General features: G+C 43.2%; 2 protein-coding genes across 2 annotated transcripts in view; both read right to left on the bottom strand.

Moving 5' to 3' along the window:
• Positions 1-5,727: 5,727 nt before the first annotated feature.
• Positions 5,728-17,057, bottom strand: rabggta (Rab geranylgeranyltransferase subunit alpha). Its single transcript, XM_062556512.1, has 17 exons — positions 16,909-17,057; positions 16,543-16,583; positions 16,250-16,360; positions 15,964-16,088; positions 15,523-15,710; positions 14,774-15,031; positions 14,407-14,490; positions 14,164-14,246; positions 11,191-11,286; positions 10,814-10,919; positions 10,526-10,577; positions 10,238-10,326; positions 9,757-9,845; positions 9,037-9,153; positions 8,675-8,788; positions 7,867-7,954; positions 5,728-6,895 (listed from the first exon to the last, which is right to left on the bottom strand). The coding sequence occupies exons 2-17, from the start codon at positions 16,543-16,545 to the stop codon at positions 6,747-6,749; spliced, it is 1,752 nt and encodes a 583-aa protein (XP_062412496.1). The 5' UTR covers positions 16,546-16,583; positions 16,909-17,057; the 3' UTR covers positions 5,728-6,746.
• A 3,456-nt stretch (positions 17,058-20,513) lies between these two features.
• Positions 20,514-23,809, bottom strand: part of ghrhrl (growth hormone releasing hormone receptor, like) — a 41,747-nt gene continuing 38,451 nt past the window's right edge. Inside the window, exons 12-13 of the mRNA XM_062556470.1 lie at positions 21,087-21,128; positions 20,514-20,615 (exon numbers count right to left, since the gene is read on the bottom strand). Coding sequence (XP_062412454.1) covers positions 20,514-20,615; positions 21,087-21,128 — 144 coding nt within the window. The remainder of the gene's footprint in view (positions 20,616-21,086; positions 21,129-23,809) is intronic.

Genomic DNA, 23,809 nt, shown 5'->3' with positions numbered 1-23,809 from the left:
TTTATCACGGACATGGTACAACTGCCAGAGGTAGTAGGTCTATAATCGAATGAATGCAGGGGAGGGTCTCCATAAATTAGTTTAAGTTCTGACTCTCCTTCTGCCTTATTGACATGGATGTAATCACCAAACGAAAACCCATTAGCTTCCAATGTGACGTAGACCCAAATAAGACATTATTTTACAGCAAGTGTCTGGATGCCTCATCAGTGCAACTACAATAAGGTCAAGTATAATCCCGCACATCCAAGTATAGAAGTCGGTAGGATCAAAAAACATGTAGAATTATATAAAAAGAGATGATCCGCACACTGAAGAGCTCAATGTCACTGATATGAAAAATAAGTAAATGGGAGCTCTCAGGTGTATGGATCATCTTTGTTTACTTTATCAGTAAGTAGCCAGCACTGTTGCTAACGTTAACTTAAGTTACTACCTTAGCTTACTGGAGGCAGACGAGCTATCACATAATTCATTTTATCACGAGCGGGGTGGGAAAAGTTGGAGACTCTCGAGTATTTATATCGACAATGTAATTAAGTAACAATTTAAAGTCTATTGTGTAAATACATGGATGCATGACTGATATGTTTAAATACATAAAAAACAGCATGACATCGACTTACAAATAAACGATTTATTGTGTAAGTTAACGTTACTTTCCCTACCTCGGTCACACTGCTTCTTGTTGGCACTGGCAAGTCGGCTGATGTTCTGGACTTCTTCACTGCTCTCGGGGTTTTGGATGGGGTGGGCTCCCGGTCTCTTTTGTCGGTGGAGCCAGAAGGAGTGACATCTTGCTCCAGACAGGTCTCCACAGCCACTGCTGTCTCCTTCTCTTTCCATTCCAGCAACACTTCGTTGTCTCGCAGTATCCTCGTAATAGTATTGCAGCATTTGCGGCAGATACGGTATGAGCGAAGCGGTGTGTTCACGATTGTCAACCCGACCTTTAACAATTGGGATGCAATGTTTTCCTGCTCCTTTTTGTCGAATAACAGCTTGCTGTTTCCAAGAATGCCACCAACTCTTAAAGTTGTTTTACAAAACCTGCAACTGTCATTCACAGCCATCTTCCTCTCGAGTTGTTTACATTTACAGCTGAGCGCACGCAACTTCCTGTAACAACCATGGTAACCTGGTAACCACAGGCTCTGCTGGTAACGACCGGCGCATAACATACGTCACGACCAAACGTTAGCGATTGGGTAAATCAGGACCAATCGTTTCAAACGTCAACAGAGCGCATGCCTCCTGCCTGAAATCGATTTTGAATGGAATAGGTCCAGACCCTCTGTACGATATTAGTACGAGGGTATGGTACAACCAGGCTACATTAAACTCTCTGTCTATCAACATTAATTAGACTATCTACATTCAACTTTAAAATTATTTACTCTGTCTCAGGCTTTAAGAGTACTCTGGCTCTCTTAAGACTAGCCAGTTAAATTGATTACACCTGTGTCAACTACTCTCAGAGAGCTGTATCAGTGTCTCTCTTAACAAATATATAAGGCACATTCCATCCAACCTTCTATCCATTCATCTTCTTCAGACCATTCACTCATCCACCCATTAAACTGTCAATCAATATCTATTAAACAATCTGCCTATCAACATCCATTAAACATTCTGTCTATCAACATTAATTAGACTATCTACATACAACTTTTAAAGTATTTACTGTGGGTCCCTCTCAAGCAGCGTTTATATGTCCTCCCTCGCTCCTCGATCCTCAATGATCTACATAAAGAAAGATAGAAGAAGGGCTAGACTATCCCATTGTTGCCGCTCCATCATTCTTTATGTAGATCAGTGAGGAGCGAGAGAGGACGCGTAAACGCTATATGAGAGGCACCTTCTGTCTCAGGCTTTAAGCATACAATCTCATTAAGACTACAGATCCTGTTTCACTACGTCCTCTGTCCACAACTGTTTCAAAATAAAGGTCCTCACTGCAATAATACACTATTAAATCATTTAACCATTGAAACTACTCAACTATTGAACTGTTCAACCATTCCAACTGTCAGTTATCATCCACTATGCCTCCAGTCAACTACATGAAACCTCCATGTACCTAGCAACCAACATAGCAACCATTAAAATTAAGTGTTTGTGACCGTTTCCATAGCAACCAACATGATTATACTGCAGTAACTTCTTGTTTCCTGATAGTGGCCACCATGGATACGCCCTAGCAACAAATGTTTCAAAATAAAAGTCCTCACTAGCAAGTTAGCTAGTTAGCATGGTTAGCATAGTTAGCATTGTTAGCATTTTTAGCATAACTGCAAAAAATCATCAACCAAGTTAGCTAATCAACCTGGTTAGCATTGTTAGCAAATTTAGCATTGTTAGCATAGTTAGCATGTTTACCCTAGCTACACCTTAGTAACCATATCTACATTATCTATCTATTTTTGCATTTTCATGCACTGGTAATTCCTTGGAATTGCATTTCTAGTTATTATTGAGAAACAAATCTAGTAACGGCTGGGGGTGGGGCGTGGAGCAGTGGGCGGAGTTGTGTCATTCACTGGCACAGTACGATATTAGTACGAGGGTATGGTACAACCAGGCTAATGTTCTGCACCTCTTCAGATGAAACCTCAGGAAAGCAGTTTAGGGGTTGGGAGATGTAGGAGGAACAGTTAGGGTGGGAGGACCCAGAACGGGCAGAGTGAATATGTGCAATTATTGATGTGAAAAAAATACATGAATTTATTTTACTGCTCTTCTGTAGTGACAGTAAGTGTGTATGTGTGTGTGTGTGTGTGTGTGTGTGTGTGTGTGTGTGTGTGTGTGTGGACTGTTTCTGATGCCATCCGAGTAAAACTGTGATCATACATCTTTGAGGGACTATGCATATGAGTTGTTGCTCCCGGTAAATTTGTTTGTGGACAGTGAGGCCAGAGGCTTTGAAGTGCCGCTCAAGGACCCGCTCTATGGAGTTTATGTAAAATTGTGTAATTTTTTTGTAAATGTGTGTAATTCTGAATTTGTGACGTGCACTAAATTGAATAAATTCAGTGAGATGTATTTTGTAGGCCAGAGACTGTTTATAAAGCAGTAGGCTAGGTAGACAATCTTTGGCTATCAGTCAGATTTTAAATCACAACAACCAAATGAGAGAATTCTTTGTGTTGTCTTTCGCCATGGTAACTAGAATTTAGAACACTAGTAAGATTCTAGCTCTCTCATCACTGGCTCTATGTCTCATTCACTGCCAGCAGTGCGAAGGAGTAAGACGTGTTCTGATATTGTAGCCTAATGGACGAAATGATGGATCTTCACAATGACCAGTCACCCATTCATCTGAGGATGACCGGTCAAAAGAAGTACAAACCTCGGCCGTATAGTCGCCCGTCGACTGCTGTCCTGGACATCTTGAGGAAGGAGAGAGCACTGGTGCTCTTGTCACTGATACCCTCTGACAAGAGGAAGAAAATCGGTCTCGAACTGAGGCGAACTGAATCAGTACCAAAACCGGACGCTGAGAAGTGCAGACCAGCAGGTCACGCAGACTTATTCCCCTATATATTTTGGAATGTTGTTAAAAATGACACCTATCAGTCCGTCTGGTGGAGTGCTGATGGAACTGCCGTGGTTATCCACGAGAAGATGTTCGTGGCTGAAATCCTTGAAAGGGATGTGTTTGATCGGAAATTCGGCAAAAAGGGCATCAAGAAGTTCTTTCGCCAGCTTAACCTGTATGGATTTACCAGACCTGGATTTAACCTAGAACACCATGGAAATCCCAGCATGGACGTCACTGCCAAAGAGGTCAAGGTATGTATCAAAACTTTAGCACAACATTGAGTTAAACAGAATGCTATGCACGGATGGCTGTTCAGGAGCTCATTTAATACCACTGGAGCCAGATGTGTCTGAACTGCTTGGTTACGATGTAGGCTAAAAGGATTTTGCGTGTATTGACATAACCACCCCCCTTCTCCCATCGTACAGGTGTTTGCCAATCCTCACTTCCAGAGGGGGCGCGGGCACCTCCTGGCCCAGCTGAACCAGCGCGCAGTGACCATCGCTACTGAAATATCCCCCGTGCCTGACGCGGAAAGCTGTAAAGCTGAAGATGGGTCTAAGCTGAGTGATGAAATGGTCAGCGCAACATCCCGCAGACCCACTACCCTACGCCATGACAGGACCCTACATGGCCCTGGCCTTGATCGGTCTCTCATGCTGGCTGATTTGGAGATTAAGAGAAGGGCCTTGATTGCCTTCATTCAGAAATATAGCCATCTCAGCAGCTCCACCAACTTCCGGCGACAGCATCAGCGGCTGAACACCTAAGGCCAACAATAAACCCTTCAATAAACCTTAATTTACCATATGACTCACTGCGCCGTTCTGAGCTTCAATTAGACTAAATTTTGAGAATGTAGGCCTACAATAAATTACAAAATAAAACGCAATTACACACACTGACAGTATCACAACTGAGGGGCCGGAGAACATAAATAGGCCTATCACATAAATATATCACATTAATGTCTATACTAAACTAACAGCACCAAAATTGATGTTCAAATGTTGTAAATGCATAACATCGCTTTTGGTGGTTTTGTTGTAATTGTGTTTTGGGAATATTTCTGCCACAGGCCCATACTACTATAGGCCTGGCGGTTGGGCCAAGGCCAACATTAGGTGACACTGGCTCCATATGGCTAATATGAAATATTGTATGTGATAACATCAACAGCCTGTCTACCAGGCCTATGTCAAAAGCAGGCTCGGATGAAGCGGGAAGGAATTTAACACACGGTTTCCAGACCGTGGTTATCAACCGCAACAATAATGATATTTGAAATGAACAAGGTAATTGTTAACGCCAACATTGTTATCATGGTTTACCGTTACACCGGTAATCGTTACATCCCTAAAAGGTATACAACAAATTATTATAATGGTATTTCATATCAATACATAGAAGTAATAGAAATATTTTCTGAATTTTTTTTTTTTTTGCTTTTGGTTTTACAGTAGCATTTCATTCAACTTGCTGCGGCCCCCCTAGCGCCCCCTGGCGGCCCCCACTTTGAAAACCACTGGACTAGGCCTCCAGTGCCTTTAATACGCCGAGGTGACTCGGCACATTGCCAGTGTTTCTTTTTTTAAAAGAGAGAGTTGTTTGCTAGGCCACCCTAACCTCCTACATAGATATGTCTGCTCCGTTCTGGAGTGTATAAACTCCAACATCAACAGTGTCACCACCCTCAAACAGATTACCACTTTCCCTAAGCAGAGGCCATGGATGAACAGTGAGGTCAGATTCCTGCTGAAGGCCCGAGGCATTGCGTTCAGATTAGGTAATCCACCAGGGCTGTGGCTTTTCTAGGGCTAAGCTGAAAAGGGGAATGATTTTTTTTTTTTTTAAGTCGCTATGGTTAAAAAGCGTCAAATGTAATGTAATCCCCTCCAAACGGTTACCAAACTCGGTGAACTGGACATCAATACCTGACTGTTAGCTTAGACAACCTAACCTCCTCAACCCTCACCCTGGGCTGTGTGCTGAGCCCTCACCTTCTCATAAGTGTCTCTGCCTTTACTCCCTCACCCCTATCACAGGCTGTTCACCCCACTCCCCACCAGGAGGCGATACAGTTCTCTCCACACCTGAACTAGCAGGTTCAGAGGAAGCTTCTTCTATGTGTTGTGACCGTATATGGGGAGAAAGAGAAAATGAAAAGGAGAATGCCAGACATGAAATAGAGGCAGTGACAGCACATGTGCTGTTTTTTTATTCAACATGAACTTCATATGATCTATCAATAAAGCATAACCATTAAATATTAAAAAGCAAACGAAAAGACTAACAGTTCTTTCTCTCTTTTCTCAAGGAGACAGAAAACTTGGTAGTTGACAGCACCTTTACAAAGAGTCTTACAGCTAACCATGGTGGCGTACACGGTAATGTCTACCATGGCATAACGGAGGAGAACCCAATAACATCAATTGGGAAACTTAAGGCTGTTTAAGTTAAGTTTTTGACTCAGATAGAGACTGTTTGGCTAATACAACTATTGACAATGTGGGCTCTTCTAGGTCAATACTGAGCAATCTGTGCTTAAATATGACATATACCGTAAACCAGCAGGTGAGAGCATCTCACCCTTGTCCTTTTACTGCCTTAGTATCCATTACAATTACACAGGAAGCAGAGGATGTTAGTACTGCAGCAGGAGAGAATGCACCCCTATGCACAAACACACACACACACACACACACACACACACACACACGCGCACGCACGCACGCGCACATACTGGCACCTACGCAAACACGCAGGAATGCAGTTTTAACTTTAATATTATGTCTGAACATGCAGTTAGGTTTGCTGGACTCCAAAATATAGTAAACAAAAACATACTGTATATATAGCAGCAACATACCAACATCCATCAAACACACACGCACACGCGCACACGCGCACACACACACACACACACAAAGAGACGTCTCATACAGAGACAGACAGGGCAAACACACATCCAATGTTTGTGAGAACAGTTACAGTGCCTTCAGACGAGGAAGTTGAATAAATAGTGGTTGAACAGACACCTGTAACAAAATTGTTGCTGTCAGAAACAGGCTGGCATGCTCATCGCCCGAAACACACATATACAAACACACATACAAACACATACATACATAGGAACACATACTCCCACACACACACGCACACACACACACACACAGATGAAGTGTCTGGTTAGGTGAAGATTTGATTAGATCATGAGGTCAGCAACCGATGGCAACAGCTCTGCGAGCTCGGCCTGGAGATTGTCCATCTTGGTGACGGGGTTGCCGCGGAGGTCAAGGCGGCTCAGTTTGGAGCAGGAGGCCAGCGGCTTCAGCTGAGAGATTTTAGAGATTTCTGGAAGGGGGTAGGGGGTCAAGGATAACAGTATCTAGATATTTCTTTCAAAAATATATTTCTGGAAACCTCAAAGCTCAGAGAAACTGTGTGTGGGTGTGTGAGAGAGATAGTGTCTGTGTAGGTGAGTGTCTGCAAGTGTGTGTGTGTGTGTGTGTGTGTGTGTGTGTGTGGTTCAAGGACAATGGGGGTTAAGAATAATGGCATATCTATATGTCAGTACAATGACCTTGTGACCGCTAACCTCAAATCTTAGGGAAAATGTGTGCATGCAAGAGTATATACATGTGTGTTTATACATCTGTGCGTGTGTGTATGTTTCCTGAGCAACAACGGCTCATACAAGGCTCCGAATTGTCTCCAGATTTCTGCACTGTTCCCACAGGGCCCAATAAAGTCGCCAAAAATGCTCAGGAACATTGCCCAGCAACATTGCTTAAAAAGCTACCTCGTTTAACAGCAGCTTAACAGTTGGTCGTCACGACGATGATAATTGACAGAAACGGCCACACTTTGGAATGGGGACCTGACAGGAACAGAACCAGTGAACCCCTAAATCTGTGGACAGACTCGACTGGGTTGGCTTCTGAGCCTGTGCAGTCACACCCATCAGTCTACTAGTTCTGAAGTGCATTCAAGTTCATGAACACAGGCCAACGCATGCGAAGGCTCGCAAACAGTATTCAGTCAGCCTTCAGTTTTTGGCAAACGTTTGCTAAAAATCGCAAACAGTCTGAGGAGGTAGTGCTCCACAAACATACAGTGGAACTAGATATGAGTTTGATGAACGCAACAATGCAACTACTGTTAGAATGGAATGTTAACACCAAATAGTTCAAATTTAACTGTTCAAAGAAAACATGTTCACTGCGAACGTTCGCCACGGTTTGCCAAATTTGAACGCACCTCTGGAGTCTGTCGCTGTAAACAAAGAAAGAAAAGGGTGCCTCGCTCTGCAGGCTAAAGGATACTGTTGTTCTTCAGGGACAACTCCTCAAGCTTGGGCAGATTGGAGAGGCCCTCCAAACTCTCGATGAGATTATCCTCAACCTCAAGGACCTGAGAGGGACAGAGAGAGAGAATGAGAAAGAGAGAGAGATACAAAGGGAAGGTGTTTTTGATTAAGGGCACACTCACACTTGGCATGGTTGCCTTGTACCATGTTGAAGCAAGGCAATGCTCTCCTTTTTCACTTCGCTGGCCCGTGTTCAATACGGTTGGGTACTGAAATTGGTACTTTTAATGGTACCGACTGAATTACAATGGTATTATTGAATATTGATTCACATTAAATCAAACGGTGCTACATTTTGGCACCAGAGGAGATCACATTTGTAAGAAGAACTGTGCAAAATGTAAAGTGTAGATGCAATACACGCTTTTGCATTACTAGCAGTACAGTATTGGCGCCATTTTGATTGTTTTTGTAAAAATGGCATGAGTTGAAAAGTGGCAAACAAATAGAAGAGATTTGCTGACAAAGGTGAAATGTTTCCATAAACTTGCTATCCTACAGTATGTAACATTTTACTATTCATACATGCTAAACAATTATATCAGATATGTTTCTGTCGTTACATGATAATATCTCAGCAGCTCAAGAAGAAGTTAAGGTTGCCTAGTTACAATCACACATTTTGTGCTACCAGTTAGCCTGCTTCGTCAGAAATAACAATGGTGCACTGTGGTGAAATATCACGTTAAATAATGAATACACATGTTTGTTTTTTTATCTTCAATCATGTGTAGGCTATAGTTTAGTAGACAGGTCTCTCTCACCTCTAAGCACTGCAGCATTGAGAACTGTGGTGGAATCCGGGAGAGCTGATTGGAGCAGAGGTTCATGTGAGTGACCAATAGCAATTGGTCCAGGTGACACAGGGTGGTGAGGTTCTGCCATAAGCATAGAGAGGAGTTAAAGTTAACAACCAATAGAGAGGCAGGAAATAAGAAGAATGGAATGCAAACAGAGACTTGAGATAATAGGAACGTGTGAGCCCGCTTCAAATGTAATCGTAGCTTCTTATCACTACAGGTAACGACACAATATCTTCATCTTAAGCTATATCAGATGGTTGAAGAAAATGTAAGGCATGTGGCATCTTCAAATGAGGAAAATGTACAGATATGCAAACACACACCTTCTCAGAAATGCTGAAGACTCGGACCTCGGCGTACTCCATTTTGAGGATGGTGTTCTCGATCATGAACTTACTGCACAAGTCACTGTAGTAGCTGGTGCGCATGGAGTCCACCTCCTGACAGTGCCGAAGAAAGATGGGGTGGAGGTGGTAGAAATGCAAGGAGACATTAAATATCATAAAGGAGGCAGTGAGATGTGTCTTTTATATGCACATATATACAGTATTATGTGCTCATAAGTTTACATATCTGTAAACATGTTCAAGACTAAAAATGGTTTGGTAATTGATCTTAAAGCCTTAATTTAAAAGAAATGAGGAAATAGCCAACCTAAGCAGACCAATTTTCTTTGTGAATGAATAATGTATTGCAAGTAAATAAATAAATAAATAAACAAATAAATACATAAATGCTCTTCCTTAAAATACTCTGGCCATAAGTATACTTAGCCCCATGTTAAAATCCCATAGAGGCAGACATTCTAATAAAGTTCCCTCGGCTTTTGGAATGAAAAGAGCTCCACATCATCACATATCCTTCACCATACCTAGATTGGCATGGTTCTATTGGTTCTATTTCAGTTAGCCTAATAGCTGGTTTGATGTGCATGACAGATGATCTTATGGAAAGTACCCCATGCCAATCGTGACTTAATGAGCCCAACTGTAGCTCCTGTTAGTGCGTATGTGTGTTGGTCTTTCTGTCTGTCCCTTCATTACCTTTAATTTCTGGAAGTGGACCTGTGTCTCCCTCTCATGGCCCAGAGGGTCCAGGGCTCTCATCAGGAGGATGATGGTCAACAGGCACCCTTCAGAAAGGAGGGGGCAAGAGGGGAAATAATAATGTCAGTCAGTGTTATCTCCACAAAAGCGACATAAACCTGGACTGGGTGAACCCTGCCTGACCTGCCGGCGAATTTGGATTTCGCCCGTCAGCTCAAGCTGGAAACCTGCACATCTATCTCCTCGGTTCCCTGCCAGAACCTTTGGCTCCAATCTCAAACTAGCTTATCCAAAAGATGCACCGGATCGTTGGTCTGATTGGTTGAAGGATTATCCAAGCGTACAGAGTCATGATTTGAACGATAACCAATAGAGCTTGACAGTCCTGCCCCTCCTCCGAGAGAGCACGCCTCTCGTGCAGTAGAAATACACACATACGCTAACTCTCTAACTCACACACACGCGCACACACACTCACATTTGTTTTCTGGCTCCAGCTCCATGAGCTGGTTGCAGGACGTAAGCTCAGACTGCAGCACTGAGGTCTTCCCCACAGACAGCTCGCTCCTGAGGCAGTGGACAGGAGGGGACAGAGAGGAACACACAGTGGAGTAGATGGACAACACTGTAGACAGGCACGCCCGGTACTACAATACATGTTACGTCACTGAAGATGGAGATCAGCTCATACCATCTCAACCAGCAGGTACTGCTTGTTTGCAACTGATAGGGAGTGACCACACACACACACACACACACACACTACCTGAAAAGCTCCTGGTCCGTGGCAGAGTCCCTGCACCAACTCTCAGCTCGACCTAAACACAAGCCATGTAGAGCCAGAATAAGATACATGTAGAGCAAAGACAGTCACCAAAAACACAACGCACACACACACTCTTGTCTGAAGTGGTAGGCAGGCACAACTAAGGAAAACCACATGTGCACTAACTCACAGAACATTGTGTGGAGGGGGACGACAGACCTACGCAGGCAGACAGACAGAGATACACACACACACACACACACACACACACACACACACACAGCTTACCAGTGTAGAGGGCACACTCTCTGTGTGTGTGCTTCTCGGTCCAATGCACGGTGAGGTTGTGTTCGTTGTTGATGTCACTGATGGTGCCCGGGGGAAGCTCACAAATCTGACCACAGAATCAAGGACACACGCAAACAGTTTTTGTGTGTGTGTGTGTGTGTGTGTGTGTGTGTGTGTGTGTGTGTGTGTAGGAGTGAAACAGCAGTCTGCATTTGTGGTGAGATGAATACGCTAACGCAGAACTTTTTCTTATTCACAGCCACCGTTTTTTTTTTTTTACTTCACTATAACCTTTCCAGGATAACCTTTCCAAATAACCCAGGCCTATCTGCGGCTCAAGGACAACTGATGACCTTTGACCCAGTCAGAAAGGATACCCACACCGGGGTGTGTCTCATTGAGGGCGGAGCACTCCTCCACTCGACTCGCTGCATCTGCCCGTCCAGCACCAACATCAGGCCCCCCGTCTGAGCCTGAGGGAGAAGGGGGAGGGAGAGAAAGAGAGAGAGAAAGTGGGAGGCAGGGAGAGAGAGTGAGAAAAGTGGAAGGAAGAGACCGATTAGAACAGGTATGGAAGCGAGAGAAGGCTGTCAACAACCCTCAGGGAAAACCAGCCACAGCTTGCCTTATTTTTTCCAAATGATGAAGGCATCGGGGAAAGTGTCAATATCTTTGCTCATAATGAGCTAAGCTAATGAGTGGAACACCCTGACGAGCTAAATTACCAGTGAACATAATTACTCTCAAAATTAACTTCCTACACTGATTGCAGGGTCTACATTCTCAACAAGGATGAGTGGCTGTGTCTGTGTGTCTCTTTCTCTCTCTCCCTCTGTGTGTGTGTGTGTGTGTGTGTGTGTGTGTGTGTGTGTGTGTGTGTGTGTCTGTCTGTCTGTCTGTCTGTCTGTCTCCATGTGTGGGTGTGGTAGGTTAATTAGCAACAGTCGATAGACTACCTGATCAGCCAGGAAGTATTTATGTCCTCCTGCAAACAGGTCAAATGAATTTGAGTACTGAAAGTTTTCAGCAGAACACAATGTACTGCAAATGAATGACCGTAAGAAGACTCTCTTCAGCAAACCAGGGCATGTTTATGAGAGTGTTTGTCTAACGAACAGGCGTCAGTCTTTGCATGCGCTTCCATGCCATCAATAACACAAGCTTGCCTTCTCTTACTCTGGCTTCTCTGTTAAAGGTACTGTAGATGGAGTGTTCTTAGCATGTGTATAATAGAAACATAAACTATTAAAAACCACTCAAGACATTTTATGAGATGTCAGTAGGTTGTTTTCTTAGGTGGAGGCATAGTTAGACATCCACCATCTGACATTGTTAACTGATTAAAAATGACTCATGGGTTGTTAAATACCGTCAATGGTTTTGCCAATAACTGAGATCATGTGGGAATCTGGCCAAGTCAAACCACAGAGGAATTTATAACTGGGATGTGCTCTGTAGTTTATGGACTTCTTCAACACATCAACATTCCAAGGCTTTTCAAAGACTTTCCAGGCAAAATGTCCTCAAATTCAAGGACTCAACATACTGTAGCCATACAGTAGTTTGAGACATGGATCAAGGTTATGGCTATGGTTATGGTTAAGTTATAGTTAAGTTGATCAGACTACAACTAGAAGAAAAGCAATACACAAGAAATAGCCTATTGAAAATAAACAATGAATATAAAGGAGAAAAGCAAATAAATAATAGTCATTCAATCAATCATACTGTAATAGCAATAACTATGGCATGGCAATTGTCAATTCAATCAATGGCCTAATAACAAAAACAATTCTATATTATACAAAACATATAACCCATAAGAAGCACATAGCAGCCCTTACAAACGCTATATGTTTGCAGCAGATTTGCAGCAAACTTGTGGGTGATTTATGGGGAAACATCTGAGTTCACTAGAAAATTCGCCAGAAGTTTGCCAACGTTGGCCACTAGAGGAAAACTTCCAGCAAAGTTCTGCCAACAATGAGTTTTGCCAGAACTTTGCCACTGGTTTGTCACTAGTGGCAAATGTGTTCGCCAGTGATTTGCCACCACACTTAATAACAAAAATAACAAACTTCCAGGGAACGTCTGGCAATTAACCTAATTTGCATATGACAAAATTGCAAATTTGCTGCAACATTGTCAAAAGTTAACCGCAACTGTTTACCAGAAACCGAATTTGCATGTGAAAATATGACCTTGCCACAAATTTGCGGAAACTGTTTGCCAGAAACTTGACATTTCTGTAAGGGAGACTAAGGGAGGTGAAACAGATATGCCTTACGAAAGATCCAAAACTATTGCTGGAACGGAGAGTACTGGGCAACTAATTTCACCAACATGGAACCACTGATGAAAAGAGTCTTGAATTCGACCTACTGTAGCGTTTATAGCTGGTCGACACAACAAACGCTCATCAGAAGACCATAGTGGGTGGTAAGGTCAATTCATTGTTACACTATCAGGCTTCACAGAAGCTCACCAACAACAATTACAATTTCTCAGCATCTCTCAATTGCACCATGTTACAATGATAACAGGCTATGTGGTTCTTGCCTTTTCTAACACAAAATACAGTACTTCACACACTAAGTTTAAGGGATTTTAAGGACCCATGGGGAGTTTGTCACATGGGTCCTCCCTCTACGTGCATAGACCTTAAATCTGCTCGTACAGTATGTGTGAAGCCAAATGCAGACATCCACAAGTTAAGTGATGCAACTCCCTGAGATGCATCATTCCACCATCAGTGAGAGTTTCTCACATCCCCAAAGAGGACAGCCTACCAATAAAACATTAACCAAAAAGGTCAACTCCCATCACTAAAGTTCCTTTCAAAAATGTTCCTGCACACACAAGAACTACTACTGTAGGCCTACAGACAACAAGGTGGAAAACTCGTACCGAGGGAAACATGGCAAAGCATTTCAAATATGCTCTCCGCAGTTCAGTTTCAGTTTTGCCCTCAACCGCTAAATAACAAATGCACCACCCTTCCCTGCTCCAGAAGCACTGTGTTGTTGGTTAGGCATGTTTATGTTTGTGTCCCATTTCCAGAGCCCGCACTGTGTATAAACACCAGATGTTATTTCAGCGTAAGCACAAAAGGGACAGCTAAAGGAACATGAGGAGCAACTTGCTGGATATGACAAAAAGTATGAGTTTCAATTTCAAATCACCATGTTTGAGGGAAATTCTAGTACTTAAATGCAGGCCAGAACCACAGACAAACCTGCCCTTAATACATTTGCCAAGCAAGCTCAGTATTTCAGTATGTGGTCATGACACGGTCATAACGATGCCTTTTCATAAGATTCTGTTATGTTGTGTTTGTGTGTAGTTCTTACATTAACCGGTCTGGAGAATGCCACCACAACTCGCTCTCCTTCACGACTCATGTACACACAGCTGATCATCTCCTCACGCTCCGCTGGGTGAAACACATGGGGGGAGAGTCGAGTGAGATAAATGAAGGTGTTGATATGAACAGATCCACAGAATAGAAACAAACAACCTTGCACACACCGGAAAAACGCACACCGTTTTCCATACACACACACACACACACACACACACACACACACACACACCTCTTCCCAAAAGCCAGCGGTAGTAGAACCAGGCACTCTGATCATTGGGGTCAGTGAAGAAAGCATTCTGTACCAGCTCGTACTCTAAAAGAAAGACGGGGAAAAACAGAGAGAGATCATTGAGTGAATGCAGACCACTACACAGCACATACAAACGAGACCACAAGGCAAGACTCCACCCAACGTTTAACTCACATATTATGCATATTATGCCCTCTGATTCAGAATAGGAATCAAGATAGACAGGATATGCAATTGAGAACGTAATGTACCCATTATGAAACGGCATAGGCTAAAAGATGTACAACTCCATTCATGTGTGTGCATGTGTGTGTTTGTGTGTGTGTGTGTGTGTTTGTGTCTGTACCTTTGAGCAGCTGTTCCTCACAGACGCGATGGGAGTGGGTGTGGGGGGAGTTGGGCGGTGAGTTGTTGGGGGGGTGGGGGCAGTTGGCAGGCGGTTCGGGGGATTGAGGGTGCAGCAAGGGCAGCAGGGTGCTGCGATAGTGCCAGCTGGAGTAGTTGGAGAAGTTAGACCCGATCAAACGATCAGTGAACTGCAGCTCCTGCTCCACCGGCACGCCTGATGCCTTCACCACTATACGGCGGTAATCCCAGCAGTGGACTGAAAACGAGAGATGGACAGTATTTAGAAGTATTTAGAATGCAAAAGACACCTTCATTTGTTTTGCTGTGATCTCCTGCTCTATATCTGTCTTTTGCCTTAAGTAGTGTTTTATTCTTGTTGTTCCAGGATTCCCTTGGAAAAGAGATTTAAATCTCAATGGGACTCACCTGATTAAAGCTCAAAGAATAATAATTTTTTTAAAAAACCCAGTGGCAGCTGTGCTGAAACTGATGTCAACGCCTTGCTACACATTTCCTGTGGTGGCATTTCTTCTATTTTTCACCTGCTCATTTCCTCTCTAGCAATTTCCTCCATCTGTACTTATGCTATTTACCCCACCGTTTCCTCCAGTGACAGTAAACCTACTTGTGTGTGTGTGTGTGTGTGTGTGTGTGTAGACATGAAAAGATCAAGTGATTCAACAGCCTGATACGCAGATCTGCCATCACTACTGTGGGAGTTTTCCTCCCGGTACTGTGTACACTCACAGTTGCGGTCGTCAAGGGCCAGGCACTCGTCACAGAGACTGAGCTCCCGGGCCCAGTTGGGCCGTGGCTGCCGGCCACACACCCAGTCCCGGTGGTACCAGCAGCCATACGACTTGGGGTTGACACGCAGGCACCCCTCCAGGAAGACCAGCTCGGCATCGTACTGCTTCTGCACATCATCCTCCTCTCTGAAGGGGGGAGACAGAGAGAGAAGCAGAGAGAGAGGGAGAGAGAGAAGGAGAGTAGAAGACAAAGAGAAAGAGAGGTGCGGAGGGGAGATGGGTATAGATGGAAAGGAACAGAGGGAAGCATTAGAGAAAGTCAAAGAAAATAAAAAATGGCAGGTGGAAAAGGTTTATAACACATTTGCAATTTGAAGAGGTAGGATCTGTATGTCGACCTACAGATGACATGACATGCAGCGGGTTGTAGTTTTCTTACTTCACTGTCTCCAGGTGCATGAGAATCTCCCTCCTGTAGTTCCACAGCGTAGCAAAATCTGGGTTAGCTGACAAGAGCTGCTGGGTCAGCTGCAGTGCATCATCGTCCATTGCCCCATCTTTTCTCTACACACACACACAAACACACACACACACACACACACACACACACACAGTCAAGTACAGAAAATGCTGCGCTCAACACAACGTAAAAGAGTTACCCCTCCCTTTTCCCACCATTTTCATTTCATTTCCCACCGCCCTACAATAGCTCTTAAGGTTCTTGCCTTGTTGAAGCAGGCATCCCGTGTTGCCACATACACCTTGAGCTTCTTCTCCCTCTCTTTCCTCTTCTCCTCCTCCTGCTGGGCTGTAGACTTCAGCTTCACTCGGCCGTGCTACACACAGAGGAGAGGAAGAGATGGGGTTAGGAGGAGTACAGGGGTGTGAGCACTGAGCACTAGTTAATGATTCATAAGACAACAGAGGGAAGGAGACACAGTTATCTATGGCCAATATAGTCTGGACTTAATGATGCCATTCACGTTAGCATACGTGCAGTTGCAAATTCAGCACTCACCATTGCTGGGAAATGGCAGATTATCCAAGAAGCAGTTCAATCTGAAAAGCAAAGATACACACAAATGATATTTGTTCAAGTGTTCTGCTAAAGAAAAGACAAAAATCAACTGGATCCTATTCACCCATGACACTCTAGAAATATAGTCTACATTGATGCTACGCCCAATTCTTGTGTTGTTTTATGTCAACATATTATAACCACGAAGCTACTTCCAGTTTAACAGGTGAGCCAGTCATACTGGAGTCTTAACTGACTATCAGCCAAACAGTAAGCCCATCATTATCTTACAGCATTCCAATCGTGTTAGGTGTCTTGAATTAAAAAAGGCAATGAAACATGCGCTGTCTTGTTATGTACACTTACATGATTTTGCCAGGCAAAGTCGTTTCGATGCGCTGATCCTCTGCAAAAGGGCAAACTTAACCGTTTGAGAATCAAAGAAATATTGAGACAGTTATTCAGGATGAAGCAATTCTGCCGTCTGTTGACGTCTCTGCCTCGCTCTGCCTGCCTCTGACACTGCACTACAATCATGGGATCGGACACTTCCGTCCCTTTACAGATGACGTCAGAGCTCCAGACTCCACCACGCCCTCTACTGTCCAGAAACTTGAGAGCCAGCCAAGTAACATTCCCCAACAGTCCAAATAAAAATGTTTCAATGATTTCTTCCAAGGAAATCATCTCAGATTCAATTAAACATAGGTGGTAAATGTGGTAATTTTCTTAAACAGTGTCCATGCCATTGCCTTTCTTGTTTTTGCTAACATTATAAAAATGTAACCTGGCAAAACTTGATTTAAGAAAGGAGAAAAACAAGCTCTTTTTTATGTTCTTTTACATAAAAAAGAACATGTTATGTTCTTTTAAAACATCAGTAATAAGCTAACACTTGCTTCTTATAACGCTAATCGAAAAACATGACTGTAGTTTGGGCTTCTTACTGTAGCCTAATAGAAACTCACACCACAATAGGCCTACAGTATGTAGCCTACATACCCTCAATCATTTCATGAAGTTCAGGATGCCTCCTTCAAAGCCTTTACGGACATTGAATCTCGCCTTGCGTTACCCTTCTAAGACTAAAAGCGTTAGACTTGGAACAGAGCAAGGCCTACTGAACTGTTTTATAAAACCAGATTGCATGGAATGGATGTTTTGGGATATATCTGGGATGTATAGTCTGACAGCCTGCTACAGTGTAGGCCTAGTTCCCTCTTTTGCTCCACACAGCAAACAGAAGCATATTCTTTCTTTATATAATTGCCTTCAGATCAAATTAAAGATTCCATGTTTATATCAGTAGGGACCTTGTGTTTGAGCTATGGAGTTGGTGCTTAGTCTTTTGAGTAGCTTATTGCATACGTTCTGCATCATCTACCATCAGTTTCATCTAACTTCATTGGTCAGAATACATTTATTCTTGGCATGTAGCCTAAAACTGCAAGTGGCGCATATTTTTTCCCTTACAATGCTCTGAAATATGACATTTTGCATGATACAGCACAAATAAATAAGACGCTTAGCATCTTCATACATTTGCCATAGGCCTATTAGGCTGTGTGGTATCATTATAGTGCAGTTGAAACATCTCAAAAAAGTGTATCCAGTGGGCTCTGACGTATCCACATGCAGCAAGATGGCTGCTGTTCTTTAAATCACCTTTAGAGGTCAGTATAAACCAGCATCCCTTAGCGTCCAAATATACTGTAGAGCGCTTGCATCCCTCAACTTCTTCCACCCACTCACCCACCCATCCATCCATCAGTCAAACCAACCCACATGTGAGAATACATCCATTAAAAATACAAACACATACATCAGCCACACAGCAGGTGGCCATCACAGCTGGATAAACAAACTGACAAAAAACACAGGACAGATCACAAGACACTTCAGACAGGAAGAAAGACAAACACGTTTATTTGTTTTCCATTCTGTGTGTGGCGTAAGGCATCTTGGATCAGCGCCGACTGCACTGACATATGAATGCAGACGAGCTTACACCGTAGGAAAGAGAATGGCACGCACAGGTATACACAGGCTTGCAGCTGACAGGGCTACTCCAGGCCACTGGGTCCACCATGACCCCAACGTGTGGTGACACTGAGGCGTGGTTAACACATTTAACCCAAACACTCAGCAAGGAGTGGGTCCACCGACAGCAATGATAAAGGTCCACATGGATCTCTGTCATGATTATGGCCACTATATGATAGGCCTACTGTACATAATACAGGATGGGTGTTCAAATGAACATCATTTGGCCTAATGGTTCCAGTGGGATACTTATCTATGCTGAGGATGGAGTCACACAAACATACTAACACACACACACACACACACGCAAACGCACGCACGCACGCGCGCACACACACACACACACACACACACACACACACACATATTTCAGCAGGGCCATTTCATTCAATTTCTCACTGACACATTCAGACTCATCTAATTATACACAATCAACATTATAAATATATACATTCATATCTTCAAAACAATTTTTTTTAGAAACAACAGTATACAGACATTTAATAAATATAATATTCCAGAGAGGCAAAAGACAGGGATATATAAAAACATCAAATGAGGGCAAACTCTGGAAACAAAGAGAAGTGACGAAGGGGAGCAGAACAGAAAGGAGGCTGAGGAGAAAAGATGTAGGGCAACAAGAGAGAGAGAGAGAGAGAGGCAGAGAGGTAGAGCGAATGTAATGAGAAGAACACCCACAAAGCATTTGTCACAGTTCAAAAGGAGCGCTTCAATCAGGAGAAAAGACAGCAAACAGGATGTCTGACACACAAAAAGACAGGTCCAATCTTAAGTGATACTGCAACATCTTTTCTTCCACTTATGTCTAGCATCTCTTCACCCTTAACCCACAATTTCCATATGGTCATATAAGGACATTTGATCAACAGAATGAGGCACCCGTGAAGGCCTGTTGGGTGTGGGGAAGATCTGGCCTTGATCTTTCAAGGGATGTGCGGCAGATCAGACAGCAGATCCATCTACCATCTGGATTAACAGAGCAGTTTCATGAAGTCCTCTCATTAAACCAAAAGCATCTCTCGCGTATCACTCCAAATCTGACACAGCCAACTGGAAGGACCTGGACAGGCAGCAGAGAGAGAGAGAGAGAGAGAGAGAGAGAGAGAGGAGGCGGAGGAGGAGGGGGTAGACACGAAGTGAGGAAGCTGCTAAATTCAGGTCAGCAAATCAGAGTATCCACCTGATCTGATGCAAGCAGATTTGCTCAAAGGTTTCTCAGACCTCTACATTAACATAGCCAACTACTCTGGGAATGCTATCCTAGGGCTTAGCAGCTCCGTTTCTGTGATGAGCAATTTGCCTCAGAATCAGTTCACCTGAGGAGATTTTCAACTGCACTAATCTGTGACTAGACCCTTATGGGGAGAGCTTTTGAAAATCTTGACACCATAAAAGCTGTACCTTGTCACAGCTGAGGCTGGGTGCCACAACTGAGGCTATTTAAATTTAGGAAAAACTTGAGGAAAAATGAAGGAATTTCCTCAAATAAATCTGAGGAAAAAATGTACGATCTTATAATGTCATATATTCCACAGAAAGGAACTTCTGTTTTTTTTCTGTCCATAGGCCGTGTGCTTCAACCCAATACCTTCCCTTTCAGTACAAAAGTTAGTATCTGACAGTGCCTAATACCAAACCCAGATTGACTGAGCACTTTCACACCACAATGAATGCAATGACAATATATAAGAGGGCACTAACTAGCCAGAAATTGTTATCGGAGAGAATGGGAAATGTTGAAGGTTAAAATGGTACTATAAGGTAGCCACCCAAAAGGTAACCTAGTGATAAAACAGGAGTACCACATAAAGGAGATTAGGCAGAGAGTGAGAGAGAGAGAGAGAGAGAGAGAGAGAGAGAGAGAGAGACAGAGAGAGACAGAGAGAGTCAGGGTGGTTGTTAGGGAACTAAAAGGGCGTGTCCATTTGACTGCCTTTGGCTCCAGCGGGGACTGTGCCGTAGCTGTTCTCCTGCCATCGTAGCCAGCGGACCTGCAGCTCAGACTGGACCTGCACGACAAACACACACACACACACACACACACACACACACACACACACACAGAGGGGCGTTATTAGGGGATGGACGGGGGGACGTGTCCCCTTTAACGTTCTGAAATTTTCAGTGCAGCCTCAGACCCTGTTCCCCCAATATTGAAGACACTGCAACGCCCTTGCACAAATACACACACACACACACACACACACACACAAACACACACACACACACACACAAACACTAACTCACTCACTCACATGCACACATGCACACACACAAACCCATTGATTACTGATTGATTACTCAAAAATCACAATGGCACATAGTATAGAGAAATATAAGTCACATGCGCGCGCACACACACACACACACACACACACACACACACACACACACACACACACACACACACAAGCGACCTTAAGGTGTCTTGTAAGGCGCTATAAAAATAAAATGTATTATTATTATTATATCAGACTCACCTCCTGGTTGAGAAAGCAGTACAAGATTGCCACAACAAGGCCCTGAAATGCACCCAAACAGAAAATTACTTTCATGTGTTGCTCTTACAAACATATAATGACAAACACACTCTATCTTTCTGTCTGTCTGTCTGTCAGTCTGTCTCTCTATCTCAATCGCTCTCACACACACCTTCTCTCTGTTTGTCTCTCTGTTTGTCTCTCTCTGTGTGTGTGTGTGTGTGTGTGTGTGTGTGTGTGTGTGTGTGTGTGTGTGTGTGTGTGTGTGTGTGTGTGTGTGTGTGTGTGTGGTTCCTTTAATGTATTCAGATGTGATTGATAGTGACAACTACACTGCAAATGGAGGGACATCAGTGAGGGATCTCCCTATATTGTATGTGTGTGTGTGTGTGTGTGTGTGTGTGTGTGTGTATACATATTCTATTTTATTCTAGTCTAATGAGGAGAGGTGGGTGTGGTTGGAAAGCATTACATACACTAACTTACATACCCAAACAGAGACACACAGATGCCTACAGTTTAAAGCAAGTTACAAAAGCAAAAAGATCAGAAGACACTTAAAAAAATAGGCACCACCTATGCATACACACCACCTGCACACACACACACACACACACACACACTGACATCAAGTATACACTTATACACATTGAGATGCATACACAGTAAGAACAAAGATAGAGAGCTATTGTTAAATTACATTCTCAGCGATGTTGTGACACTATAGTTAACTTTTATCTCTTCCCGTGTTGTTTATTGTGACTTGGAGGGCCTGGCCTCCAGCCACTGTCAGCCATGTTTTCCCTGAAACTAGGATAGATGGGCTCCTACAGCAAGGGTGAGAGTCGAGGGCTGTTTCTCAAAGTCGAGGTGGTAGAAATGAGTCGAATCCTTCAAAGACGAGGCAAGGCTTCTTCTTAGCGTTCGGAAAACACACAATGGAACAGAAGCACATGTGCAGGAAGCGGCAGGTGGGCATTATTGAAAATCACGCCTTCTGCTCACAATGAATGTACCACTGTCATTCTCCCACGTCAATACATTATAAATTATACACATTTGATTAATTTGCCAAAATAAACCACTGAACAGAAAACATTAAGCAACCACAAAGCAAAAAGGGCACTCATCATTGGAAAAAGTTTAAATTCCCTTGCTAAATGCCTTCTTTACACCATTACAAAGGGATCAAAAATGACCTTATGACCTTACATAGTGACAAATACTGGACCCTATTTTGACAATTTAAAACTCATGGTCACTAGCGAATAGCTTAATTAAATTTAGTGGGTTGTCCAGGTCATGCATATTTTTTTGTATAAAAAAGTCTGAGAATATGTGCTGCACAGCAAAGTTTTTACATACAACATTCCCTAATAACTAGGAGTGAATCTAATGTTTCATTATCTGCTGTTAATTTTGAAGGAGTTACACCGCACACACAATGACGAAGGTGCCAGACAAACAAAAACTGAGAATCTTCCAAATAAACTGCACACTTCTGAGGATGCCCTGAGGATGGTCGTTTTGACTGAAAGCTACTGTAGGTTGCCTATTGAAACTTGCATATGGACTGAAGTGTGCATTATCTGCTGTTACAGTAAAAAGATGGCCTTATCAGATTTTGAGCTGTAGTTCTTCCCTTGCTTTTGTCATGACTGAAGTGCCCTTAATCAAGGCACCTAACCCCTCACTGCTCCCCGAGCACCGCTGCTGGGCAGGCAGCTCACTGCTCTGGGTTAGTGTGTGATTCACCTCACTGTGTGTTCACTGTGCGCTGTGTGTGTTCACTAATTGGGATAAATGCTGCGACCCAATTTCCCTCACAGGATCAAAAAAGTATATATACTTATATACTTACATATTTTTACAACTTTACATTAACCTCTGTTCCTATATGATGTTGTTATGAATTTTGAACCCCTGGTAGGTCTGCATGAAGTATGAGGTTTTTAATAATAATATTTTAATACTACCATATGAGGCTGCTCTATTTGCCGTTTTATTATGTTTGGCTTGTATCCATTTACCCATTCATTATGCATTTATATATGGCAAAGCATTATTGTGCCATATTAATTATTATTCATGAAAATTCATTTGATTTGACTTTGCTGAGCAAGACATTTGTTGATTTTTAAACACGCTTCACAAACAAATTAAACTTGATTTAACTTGATTTTTACATAATTATACATCACTTCACACACTCAGATGCATTATCATACCCACACACACACACAGACAGACACACAGAGGCAAAGTATGCACTCACTCCCACAAACACTACCGTAGCCGCTGTGTAAAAGGTCACCCTAGTTGCTAAATACACCAAAGCCAGCATGAGTCTCATTATTTCATTCTTTTGTCTCCATCCCTCCCTCCCTCTGCTTCCCTCTTTTTCCCTCACTCCCCCACCCGCCTTTTATCTCCCTCCAAATCATTTTTTTGGGGGGGAATTCAACAGGATAAGCCTCTGGCACCCTCAGAACAAGATCAGTCGGTTATGGCTGGGTGCACAGCAATCAAAAAAGAGATGCATAATTCTTCACCCAACATAACACAACAGAACACAACAGAACACAACACAACACAGCACAGCACAGCACAGCACAGTACAGCACAACACAGCACAGCACAGCACAGCACAGCACAGCACAGCACAGCACAGCACAGCACAGCACAACACAGCACAGCACAGCACAGCACAGCACAGCACTCCA

Source organism: Sardina pilchardus, chromosome 15 (assembly GCF_963854185.1).
Source record: "Sardina pilchardus chromosome 15, fSarPil1.1, whole genome shotgun sequence".
In the NCBI taxonomy this organism is placed as follows: Eukaryota; Metazoa; Chordata; class Actinopteri; order Clupeiformes; family Clupeidae; genus Sardina; species Sardina pilchardus.
Note: the sequence above shows the minus strand (reverse complement) of the source record. Positions and strands in the feature narration are given on the sequence as shown.

Excerpts from the sequence above, each read along its gene's own strand:
- rabggta (XM_062556512.1), bottom strand. Across the intron at positions 15,032-15,522 it reads GGCCCTTGACGACCGCAACT|TCCACTGCTGGGATTACCGC; the intron begins GTGAGTGTACAC and ends TCTCGTTTTCAG. Across the intron at positions 10,327-10,525 it reads ACGGACCAGGAGCTTTTCAG|GAGCGAGCTGTCTGTGGGGA; the intron begins GTAGTGTGTGTG and ends CCACTGCCTCAG.